At 41.2% G+C, this 12768-nt stretch overlaps 1 protein-coding gene across 4 annotated transcripts in view; it reads right to left on the bottom strand.

The window, feature by feature from the left end:
* Window positions 1-12768, bottom strand: part of LOC133259260 (dihydrodiol dehydrogenase 3-like) — a 168399-nt gene that overhangs the window by 140734 nt on the left and 14897 nt on the right. For 2 of the 4 annotated variants that reach the window (XM_061436508.1, XM_061436510.1), the window contains 4 exons: window positions 8268-8377; window positions 7167-7332; window positions 6892-6974; window positions 3966-4232 (listed from right to left, as the gene is read on the bottom strand). The exons of the other annotated variants lie outside the window; for them this stretch is intronic. In XM_061436508.1, the coding sequence (XP_061292492.1) occupies window positions 4190-4232; window positions 6892-6974; window positions 7167-7332; window positions 8268-8377 (402 nt within the window). In that variant the 3' untranslated portion in view covers window positions 3966-4189. Of the gene's footprint in view, window positions 1-3965; window positions 4233-6891; window positions 6975-7166; window positions 7333-8267; window positions 8378-12768 lie in introns of those variants that run through there. 4 annotated transcript variants of the gene reach the window in all.

Here is a 12768-nt window from a genome sequence, read left to right as displayed (position 1 = left end):
CTGGATCTCAGAGTTTGGGGGAACTTGAAGACCAGTCACAGTCACAGAATAATTGTGATCATATTACAACAGGAATGAAGTATTACATCAAGAAGCATCTTTATTATAGAAAGAGTTGATAATAATATATAAGAAAAGGTCGATTCTCAAAAAAGCATTCAAGAGTTCTTCTTATGTAACATGCATCCTAACATCAGCTAAATGTTCATCTAATCTCATCTTCAATGAGAACAGTTACTTCACGTCTTGGCAGAAGTACACCTAGTATTCTTGATCTGATAACTAGAAACATCTTTCATCATAATGTTCATGATTTCCATTCACAAATTTAATGAGTAAGAAGAAATCAGAGTTCTTAGTTTTTCTTGGAATTGGTTTTATTTGGGCTGTTTTGAAATTGATCTTTCTTGGAAAACATAGCTGAAGAACATACTGCATTCTAGGTAAGAAGTCAAGACTTGAGGGTGACCCTGATCATCGGGCACTAGCTCTGAAACCAGGCACAAGCTTCTGTGTCTTTGCTCTTTGAAGTAAAATGCTGTCTCAGGAGTTAAAGATTGGTAAATGTGAAGATGCAGAAACAAAGAATAGCTGTAGTATAGGAAACTGGTAACAATTTAGAGTATAATTCCGCCACATTGCAGAATCACCAAACTCTCGGTTCCCTGAAATTTATAGACAAAGGTCTGACATACATTCCTAAGTTATTTTTACAGTAAGCAACCCCCACCAAATGAGAACTGGTGACAGCAAACATGTAGACCCTAGACTTGTTGAAAGCAGGAGGTTGATAATGCTTGAAACTTCACCTTGAAGCCAACCAGTCCAAGGACTGTGCATGAGCTGGTCTTGCCTGGATCCTTAAACACCATGAAACTCCTCACTAACTGCTCCAGGGAGAGTTACATGATCTTGAGGGCATTAGTCCTCTGTGGCTCCCTTTACCTGGTAAAGCAACTCTTTGCTACTTCACCCAATATTCTGTCTCTGTGTTTCTATTTGACACCAGTGAACAAGGGCAGAGTTTTGGTAACAGCTGCACAGAGACATGCATTGTCCCAAGTCATGTGTTCCATTCAGGTAGAGCTGCCTGAATGATGGTCAGCCCAACTCCAAAGGGAATACACAGGGCTGCAGCTTCAAAGTCTCAGTGTCTCAATGTTGATATAAGAGAGAAACAAGCAAAAAGGCTTTACATAATTGCCTATATGAATGTGAGGATGGAGGACAGCTGGAACCGTGCTGGGAGAAAAGACCCCATATCAGAAGAGCCTTTATTATTCTCCAGACCACAGAGAGTCTCACTCAGACAGTATCTAGAAGGTTTCATGTGAATTTTGGCAATCACAGTAAAAGCTATCAAGGACTCTTTGCTCAAATGCATAGAAATTCAGTGTTATTTATCTTATTATTTGATCATAAACTTTTTTTGGATTTTATTTTGTTTTAATTGGAGGATAATTGCTTTACAATGTTGTGTTGGTTTCTGCTGTACAACATTGAGAATCAGCCATAATTATACATAGTCCCCCTCCCCCTTGAGCCTCCCTCCCACCCTCTCCCCCACCCACCCCTCTAGGTCCTCACAGAGCACAGAGCTGAGCTCCCTGTGCTATACAGCAGCTTCCCACTATCTATCTGCTTTACACATGTATAATAGATAGTGTATATATGTCAATGCTTCCTCCTCAACTCGTCCCAAACTTTTGAAACTGCTTCCAATCAAGCCTGTCTTCCTCATCTCTAAAACATCTTTAGGTCTCTCTTTTGGGGAAGAACCCTGACCTCTTGGATACCCAGCACGTCTAAGGTACACAACCCCTCTAGCAGGATCCCAGTGAGACAGCTCATTTCCTTCTTCACCAACCAGCAAACACCAGATTTACTGTCACATATACACAGACTCGGCTTTGAGCAAACTAATAGAAAGCTGATTTTGCAACACTTGTTGGGTTCCAAAGTCAAAGACACAAAGCCTGCACCTATTAAGCAAAGCACACTTATCCACCCTATACAGCCCCAAACTTTAGTAACATTTTCTTAATTGATAAGATTTGAACTCATATCACCCCATGAATATTCAGGGGGTGGAGTAATGGGAGAAAAACCTTGAGTCTAGGGATCCTGGATCAATGGCAGGAGGTACACAGGATCCCTCTCTTTCTCAGGAGGGAGATGTTTTCTTTACATTACTGCACACCAAACATGCCCTCCATGTCTCTACAAGGAGCCACTGTTTCTGTGTTGCAAGGGTATTTGTTGTACAGACAAATACTTGTGTGGGATGAACGGTAGTTGGTGCCTCTACCTAACAGATATAAAGAAATGGGAGAGATTTTGTAGAAATATCTCCTCCTGGCACTTATCCATTTCTAAAGCTAAATTCTAATTTCACTCACACTGTTACCCTCCACTAGACTATCAGTTCAAGAATTTATTTTAATTTATTCTTCTCTATTTTATTTATTGATGAAACAATGTCTTCCTAAAAGGGTTCAATAAACTTTTGCTGAATAAATCAAGGAATGAATGGCAAAACATATGAGAACGAATCAAAACGCTTCACATAAAAAGGCATGAAATTGCTTCAGTCATATCCGACTTTTTGTGACCCTTTGGACTATAGCTTTCCAGGCTTCTCTGTCCATGGGATTCACCCAGCAAGAATACTGAAGTGGGTTGCCATTTCCAGACATATCTAAATCATTTTCCTGTACAGCAGAAATTAACAGAACATTGTAAACCAACTACAATGGTAGTTGAAGTATTACAACTTCAATAAAAAATTTTTTAAATAAAGAATTAACAGTTTAAAAAAATTAAATCGATAAGATGCACTGCTTTGTAATATGCAGGCATGTTCAGTGGCTAAGTTGTGTCCAACTCTTGTGACCATGGACTGTAGCCCACCAGGCTCCTCTATCCATGGGACTTCCCAGGCAAAAATACTGGAGTATGTCACCATTTCCTTCGCCAAGGGATGTCCCCGACCCAGGGATTGAACTGGAGTCTCCTTCATTCTTTAGAATTCCTACCACTGAGCCACCTGGGAAGCATTATAAGAAATAAAATATAATATTGGAAGTATTTTATTTCATTTGTATTGAGATATAGTTGAATTACAATGTTGTGTTAATTACTGCAGTACAGCAAAATGACTCGGTCATATATATATATATATATATATATATATATATACATATACATATACTTTTTCATATGCTCTTCTATATTGAATGTAGTCCCCTGTGCTGTACAGTTGGACTTTGTGTTAATCCAATTTGTATACAATAGTATGCATCTGCTAACCCCAACCTCCGAGTCCAACTCTTTCCCAAGCCCTTCCTCCCTGGAAACCATCAGATAATACTTGATAGCTTACAAAAATACTTACACTAAGTTAAAAAAAAAAGTGTAAAACCTGTATATTGAAGATTATTTCAAATTGTAAATAAACACGCAAATACGTTTATATAGGAGAGTCATGAAAGTATGAAATTAAATTTATATTTTATGGCAAGAAAAATTTAAACATGAAAAACTTTTCTCTACCTTTGCACTCCTCTTCCTCACTGTAAGTTGTGTGTCTGCATGATGCATGGACCAGACCTCCCACATCAGAGGGAAGATGTGCTCGACATTGAAGAGCAACAGACTCCTAGCATCAGTAAGACAACTCCTTAAAAGATAAATTCTTTCTAGACCTTGTAAGGGGTCACATGACCCACCTTGATGATGCTTAGATCTGGATTATGTACACTGTCAATAATATGTCTTTCCATGCAGAGCCCTCTGTCTCCAAAACTTACATCCCTGTGCCTTGACTTCTAGAGGACAGAAAAGTTCTCAGGCTTTCTGAGATGCTCTTCCTGGGTTATAGTGCTCAAATCTGACTTGAATAAAATTTTCCATTTCTTTATTAGATCACCTAATTCATTTTTGACAAAGGAAAAGGCACCAAGAGGTTATCTTTATTTTCTATCCTTTCTCTTTTATTTTCCAAATTATTTTGTTATCACAGAAAACTAGAATTTGCATTTGAAGTCATCTTTATTTCATAAAATTTTTTAATGATAAACAGGCTTCAAAAGTTCATATACTTCTCTTAAACATCTCCACCAAGGACAGAAATGCTCTTCACAACCCTGGAAAAGAAGTTCCGGTAGAATGCATGGTGGACAGCTCACAGTCAGTATTCTTCAGAATATGGATACTCAGGGTGATCAACCACGCTGAAAGAGAAAGAGGAGAAATAATTTATTAAATTTGTCATATTGGCACGGAGAGCATTACTCCGTGGATGCAGTCAGGATGGGCTAAAACTCTAAGTCTATAAACACATCCCATCTTCTCCCCCAACTAGCACACTTCAGGTGTTTGCTCCATGTGCACACAGCACCTGCATTCACCTGCATCCAATCCCAACCTTCACGTGTAATATTCACCCCACAGTGACAGGTAGTTTGACTCAGGTTACAATTTATAAGAGGGCACAGACCTAGGGGTAACTGTGGAGGTCATTTCAGACACAGGTGGAACTTTTGACCCTAAGTGGTGAGAAGGATCACAGTCAAGGAATTCTTTGCTGTTTTTCATAAATCCATTCAACAGAAAAAGAATATTGAGCACCCCTCAAATACAGGGTGCTTCCATTAAGGAATTACTATTAAATGGAAGAAATACCACATACACCTAAACAGTCTTACCTATAAAATGTGATTACTGCTTTCTTAATTTGTATTGTATGACTAAATTTGTTATTAATTAATATTACTGATGATTTCCTTCCTTATAGTCTGATTTTTCTTTCTAAATTTGTTGTTTTCAACTCAATTCATTAAAGAGTGAATCAGAGCCATTCCATGTTCCAGGAGCTGTCCTATCGACATAAACCTACAAGGATGAGTAAGTCTTGGCATTCACAGAATAATGAGGGAGAGCTCAGAATATACATAAAGCTTTTGAGGACAGAAAAGTAACTTGCTATCTTTTCTCATTTTTCATCATGTCTCTTCAGAATCATAATATACATATACATGAATATGCAGGCATACTAAGTCGCTCAGTTGTGTCCAAGTCTTAGTGATCCTATGGACTATAGCCTACAGGCTTCTCTGTCCATGGATTCTCTAGGCAAGAATACTGGAGTGAGTTGCCTTCGTTCCTCCAGGGATCTTCCCACCCAGGGTTCAAACCTGCATCTCTTATGTCTCCTGCATTGGCAGGTGGCTTCTTTACCACTACCACCCCCTAGGGAGCCCATATATATGTGCATGTGTACTGTGTGCTAAGTAGCTTCAGAAGCGTCTGACTCTTTGCATCTCCATGGACTGTAGCCCATGAGGTTCTTCTGTGCATGGGATTCTCCAGGCAAATACTGGAGTGGGTTGCCATTTCCTTCTCCAGGGGATCTTCACAACCCAGAGATCCAACCTGCACCTCTTAGGTCTCCTGAATTGGCAGGTGTGTTTGTCACCATTAGTGCCAACTAGGAAGCCCATATGTAAATGTACATATAAATATATATACCTCCTTTACAAACAAGGAGGCTTCCCAGTGTCTCAATGGGTAAAGAATCTGCCTGAAATGCAGGAGACACAGGAGACATGGATTCAATCCCCAGGTTGGGATGATCCCCTCAAATGGGCATGGCAACCCACTCGAGTATTCTCTCCTGGAGAATCCCATGGGCAGAGGAGGCTGGCGGGCTACAGTCCATAGGGTTGCAAAGAGTCAGACACAACTGAAGCGACTGAATACTACAAACAAGGGGAGTTTTGAGATCTTTCATTTGAAACGAAATCTTCATTTTATCACTAATTTGTGTTCCCTTTTCTCTAAACTCCCTCCAAACATGTCTCTGTTTGATTAGCCTTCTCTCTCTTCATTCCTGACATCCTCCTGAAGTATTCGTCAGCTGGAATTCCATGGTACTAACTAAGTAAAGTCAAGGAGGTAGGAGCTCCCCAGTGGATGGATCCCTGATGGACAAAGTCTACACTAGAGTGAGTCTTGACTCAAGAAACCAGAGAGACCCAGACGATCTTACCAGGTGTGTCCAGCTAAGGACGGAAGTCTCTCTCCAGAGGGTCAGTTCATGATATACTCAAAATTCATTTGCTGACATTTTAAGGATGGGAAAATGGGAGATGTTTTGGGGAAAAGATCAGTAAAGGGATAAATTTGGAAGAAATAGATAGTGTCTTGGTAAAGAAAAGTCCATCAGGAAGAAAATTCACCAGATGCTTAGGAGACGGAGTGGAGCCAGGCTCACTGTGACTTCTCACACTGAAGCATGTTGGCCTTCATGGGCCCCTCCTCCAGAAATATCAACAATGCATTTACAGTTGTGTTAGGATAAGCAGAAATGTAATTCAGGATGGATTACTTATTACACGTCATTATGTATCATTTCCTCCTGATTCTACAAAGAATTAAAGATGAAACATTTGCATCAGTCCCTGAAAGAAGGAGCCTGGGGGCTACAGTTGATGGAGTCCAAAGAGTCAGACAAGACTGAGCAACTAATGCTTTCACTTTCTGAAAGAAGAATGGGCTACAGGCACTGTGCCCTCTGTGTTTCCTGGGTCTCTGGGCCCTGAGAGGAGGAACACCAGGCACAGGGATTAGGGGCACAACGTAGTGAATTCACCACAATGTCAACACTGGGGATTTTACTGATTGTCTGTCCTGGGTCCCAGTCACATTTCTGTTGATCAGAGACAGAACCCTAAGGAAACCTCTGGTCTGAGGTCTGCAGGAAGCCACTGGTTTACTCCTATACTGGAAACCAGGGCTGTCTCCCTGAAATTAAGCTTTAGAAAGTTTATTCCTCTGCTGAGCTATATGCTAGAGAAAACAGTGTGTGTGTAATATATACAAGTCACTTACTGTTGAAAATCATAGTATCTTATATTGCTGTTGAGGCCATCAATTGCTTTCATGTCTTCCAGAGTCAGTTCAAAGTCAAACACCTGAAAAGAAGGAAGAATCACATTAATCTTTCCCCCAAGGAGCCAGTCTCCCCATGGGGACTGGAGGAATCTCCAGCTGGATGGGGACAACTACAGGGGAAAGGGAAGCCATGTCTGTCCTCAGTTAGACAAAGAATGCCCCTTGTGAGGGATATTCCTTAGGAGCCCTCTGCCCACAGCCCCACTCATCACCTGTATGTTCTCTTTGATCCGCTTCTTGTTGTAACTCTTGGCCAGAACCACAACCCCACGTTGTATCTGGTAGCGAAGGGCAACCAGAGCTGGGGTTTGCTTGTGCTTTTTGGCAATGGCAGAGAGAACTGGGTCCTCCAAGAGAAAGGGGAAGTTTGGGTTCATCCTGGAAGGAAATTCAGAAATGCTGAGGAGCTGAGACTAAGTGCTCAGTTTATGAAGAGTCTTCCCAAACATATCAGGTATGTCACCTCTAGACCAGCGCTTCTCAAAGTGTGGTCCATGAACCAGCATCATCAGCATCACCTGGGATCTTGTTAGAAACACAAAATTCCATGGCTTCACTGAAGACAAACTGATACAGAACCTCAAATCTGTCACCTCCTATTCTGTGATTACAGATCTCTGTGGGTGATTCAGATCCATTACTGAGTTGAGACCAGGACTGCCGAACTCATGGAGTTTTTTTCTTTTTTACTTCTCTGTGGTTATTTTTCTTTTCTAATCAATGCTCAAAAGTAAAGACAATGGTATGAAAGGAGAACATGATGGACAAGATTGGGAAATATTGTTTTCCATTTTTTTCTAATTTTCACTTGTCTCAGGTGTTGATAAAAGTTGAGTAATCTGAAAATGAAGACTGTTCATTTCATAATTATTTACATTGTGCAATTTTTATACAAATGTTTACAAAAATGGTTCAAATTGTACTTATTTCTCAATCATGATAAATCTGGAAATATGTATTATTGTCCTGATTTTAGACATAGGGTGAGGGAGGCTTGGTAAGTCTATTATAGTAATATGCTCATTAGTCCATAAATAAGTAAAATATGAGAAAGCTTATGTCTTAGTTATCAACTGGGGGATTATATAGAGATTTTAATGCAGAAACTTGTGTTAAAATGTATATACAAGACACATGCAATGTAAGATATCTAGCTGGGTGATGAAAGGAAAAAAGAGGATTTCTTCCATCTGTTTTCTCTCCCCTCTACCCTTTGAGAGTTATCTCCAAAGCACTGAGTACGGAACAATAATATTTTCATCAAGAAATGAGATTTAGATACACTCCTTGTGACCATCAATACTGTTCATTACCATTGTAATGTCCGCTGGGCTCCCAGAGCACCATAGGCAACCAGGACAATATCGTGTGACTTGCAGAACTCCAGCAGCTTGCTCTGGTTGAGATAAGGGTGACATTCCACCTGTAGAACACCAACAGAAAAGAGTGTCAGGTTATATGAAAAGGTAATACATCAGAGAAAGCTTAAAAGTAAGAATTATATATGCTAAAGAAAAACTGTGTCACATCACATTACAACTGGAAATATCAAGGAAAGAATTTTTTTAAATTATATTTTTGTCCCCTGAAAAGGTAAAAAATAATGACATTACTGAGAACAAGTAATTCTGTTGACCAGATCTTGGTTGCTGAACACCACTGAACAGACCAAGACATGTGCCTAATTCCAGACCTGGGACAGGAAAAGAGCTGTCTAAGCTTTGGACATCAAACTACGCCAGAAAGAAAGAAATTGCACAGTTTTATGAAGAAACATCTGAAGGCAAAAGAACCAGCTTCATGAATTCCCATTGGTGACATTTCGGTAGATTTGAGCACCAAAGGGAATCATGAGTGAAAGCAAATGTAGCACATAGAGGCAAAAAAATCCCTGAGAGAGGAAGAAACAGCAAAAACACTTCTCTCCACAGATGGTGATTATTTCAATAAATCTTTTCTCAGAAACTGACAGTTAATGTGAAGGAGTGCAGTGTTTTCTCCTGTCTTACAGGAATAGATGTATTTTATCCTGAATAATGAGGGAATTTTACTTTTACAATAAAATGTCAGGTCAGAAGATTAAAAAGAGCATTTAAAATGGAAAATAATGAAAAACATTCCAATGAAATAATTAATTCAATTGAAAGTCCTCAATGGATTCTCAACTATTACATGAAAACTTGGGGGAAATCAAACTTCCCCTGATGATGGTTATAATCCAACAGATGACTGGATAATTTCAAGAGGGAAAATACACATTTCCAAATAAAGTATCCAGCTAAAATAGCTTTACCAGAAGAACAAAAGTACTGTCACTCACAGTGGGACAACTTGTCACCATGCACTTCCTACCGGGGTTCATTTAGGGACAAAGCATGCAACTAACGTTTTCTTGTCAAAATATTTAACCTTAATGTAGCAAGGAGTTCAGATTTAAGTACTAATTTACATAATCTAGGATTACAGGAACAAGTTAATTAGCATCACAAAATAACAATGATAAAGACAGTGTATTTGTCCAAACCTTGCCTGGATATCTTGGTAACACAATGACTGAGTGACCGTTTTACATTAAAAGAGCTTAAGATGACTCAAAATTACGTGTGAACCACAATCAGACCCAGGTCAGCAAAATATTGTTGCAGCCTGGCAGAGCAGAAACCAGAACCTGCCCCATGGCTCGGAGGTGCGGCAAACTGTGCCCTCATGATTGTGCTAGTAAGCATGCTGAATGGACAGACTTGGGGCTGGGCATGCTCTCTGTTCTGCTTCACTGCTGGCCCCTGCGTCCATCCCCGTGGAAACAAAACAAATGTTCCTGATCAACAGCAGAGCCTCAACTTTACTTCCTCTTTATGGTGCACTGATCAAACTCCCCAGTATAGCTCTTTCCTAGTAATCTCATGACTTCTGCCCATAAAAGTGCGGGCTGAAAGGAGACATCTTGGCTTCCTGCCATGGAGAGCAGGAGGGTCCCCTGATTCCCCACTTGCAAATTAGATGTGTCTGTCTTTTCATTAGACGCTCGCCCCTGGTTCAGGTCTTTCTCACCCTCTGTGCTGGACATGGCAGGTGGCTCCTGAACAGGGACCTGAAGTCAGGAAGGATTCCCTCAAGGGAAAAAACTCAAAGTGAAGACATTGAGCGGCAGGTGAGACACATGGATCATGACCAGGTCCTCAAAATCTAAGGGTGGGAAGTCCCTTGTTTTCTAAGTCAGGGTGTCAATGGGGAAGGATTTGAGAAACATGAGCTGAGAAACATCATCTCCAGCTTTTGAGGCACCTTCTCCGGACTGCAGGAGCACAGGTGAAAGAGAAGCCATTGACACAATTACCAAGAGAGGTGGTTAAATATAATCTTTGGTTTCTGGAAGAAGGCACTCTAGATATTGAAAATTGGGATCCAGGGGGAGAAAATTTGAAAACAGCACACAGGAGAGGGGATTGCATACCTGTGATGGTATTTGTCACCTGGGGGCTAGTGCGATTTGTCCTATACCCTATACAGACTGAGAAATAATGTGAGAAGATGGTGTCTTCAGACATCTTGTTAACCCTCCGCTCTGCCACCTAAGCTCAAGGACAATTTTCCACCACCGGTGCCTCCACTGGGTCCAGAAATGTCTTGGGAGGATAAGCCACTGATCTGGTTTCAGCGGGCCATGGCCTCTGCCCTTCCTTTGGGTGCATTAGACATTGAGGACCATCTTTCTTTCCCAACGATTACAGGCCCAACCCCAATAATCCCACTCAGGTTATTGCAATCCATGAAACTTTTGACATCAAGGTTTTAAAGGAACTAATTCTAGTGTTAGACTGATTGGGGTCAATTCTCTGTATACATACATGGGAGCTGTTGGAAATTTGTTTACGTGGGAAATGATCTCCTTATGTTAAAATGCTAGCCAAAACAGCTTTAAGTGGTCCCCCAATATTTACAGATTTTTGTCTCTTATACTGAGTTGTGCAAAGAACAAGCCTGTATTAATTTGGCCAATGGAGATAATCTTACTTTTGAAATGCTCATAGGCACAGGGCAATTTACCAGTCCGAATGCCCAATTGACTTACTAATGTATACTGGTGGAAGCATATGTACAGATTGCAAAATGCTGCTGAAGCAGGGGCAGACAGTATGAGAACTCAGCGAGCCTACTGGTTCATTTGTTAAAATATTACAGAGACCCAGAAAGACTTCACTGAATTTTAGACCGGCTCTCATCTGCTCTCCGCTGTCAAATTAATAGTCCTAGCAAAGGATATTTTGTTAAAACAATTAGCCTATGAAAATGCCAATAAAGATTCCAAGGCCGCCCTTAACACTATTCGTCAAAACGACAGCCTTGGCGATTTTGTTCGAGAGTGTCAAAATGTTGGTACACAGGCTCACAAACAAGCCAAGCTAGCCCAAGCAATTTGTGCTGCCTTTAAAAATAATTTTAGCTCTTCCCATGCCAAATGCTTTCAATGTGGAAAACCCAGACATACGAAAAAGGTTTGCTGTTCTGGGCCCAAAATAGATGTTACAATACCTCCGCCTACTGGTGAAAATAAAACACCTGTGTCCTAGATACCAAAAAGGCAATCATTGGGTTAATCAATACAGATCAAAATCCCAGAAGAACGGTTCCCCTTTGCAGCCCGGAAACCACCATCAGGGCCAGCCCCAGGTCCCACAAACAGTCGGGGCACTGTGAGGACCTCCAGCACACCCTTCAGCCTATCTCCAGCCTCTCAGTCTCTACCAGTGGAAGTGCTGGGTTGGACCTCCCAACCTGAGTATCTGTCTGAATTAATGAATTGGATACCCCACCATCCAGTAGCAATCCCTACTAGGATCCAAGGTCCCATGCCACCAGGGACCATAAGACTCATTCTGGGCAGAAGTGGCCTTACCCTTAAGGGCCTCCAAATTCTTCCTGGCCTTACTGACCCAGACTATTCAGGAGAAATTAAAGTAATGGCTCTCTCCCTTTAATTCCATGTCATTCTTCAAGCTCAACAAATTGCTCAACTCCTTCTCTTGTCTTACCATGCCCCTAACAACTATAATCCTGTCACCAGAGGAGAACAAGGATTTGGGAGCACAGGTGATCAAGTAGTGTGCTTTACTCAACAAATACTCTCAGATCGGCCCACATGTCAGGCTAAAATCCAAGCAAAAAGGTTCTCTGAAATCTTAGATTCTAGGGCTGACATTTCCATCGTTACTTCTCCTCAATGGTGAGCTGATTGGCCCCTGACTGAACCCCAGGAAAAGATAATCAGGCTTGGGGAAACCTCAACAATTTGCTCAAAGTGCAACAATTCTTCCTTGCCTAGGGCCCGACAAACAACTTGCTCACTTCCAACCTTTTACTGCAGACATTCCCTGTAATTTATGGGGCAGAGATCTGCTTGCCCATTGGCACCTAGTTCTTTCCAATGAGGAAAAGGCAGATCATACGATGGCAAGAATGGGGTGCCAACCAGAAAAAGAGCTAGGAAAGGAGGGAGATCCTTCTCCTTTATCTGTTCAGCCGAAAGTGGACAGAAAAGGGCTAATTGAGGGCCATTAAAGTTTCTCTGGGCTTCCCTCATAGCTCAGTTGGTAAAGAATCTGACTGCAGGGCAGGAGATCTGGGTTCGATTCCTGGGTCAGGAAGATCCCCTTGAGAAGGAAAAGGCAACCCACTCCAGTATTCTTGCCTGGAAAATCCCATGGACAGAGGAGCCTGTCCAGAAGGCTACATTCCATGGGGGTCACATGTGTCAGATATGACTTAGTAATTAAACCACCACCAAAGTTTCTGCCACCACAGGCCATACCTCTA

Source organism: Bos javanicus, chromosome 13 (genome assembly GCF_032452875.1).
Source record: "Bos javanicus breed banteng chromosome 13, ARS-OSU_banteng_1.0, whole genome shotgun sequence".
In the NCBI taxonomy this organism is placed as follows: Eukaryota; Metazoa; Chordata; class Mammalia; order Artiodactyla; family Bovidae; genus Bos; species Bos javanicus.
Note: the sequence above shows the minus strand (reverse complement) of the source record. Positions and strands in the feature narration are given on the sequence as shown.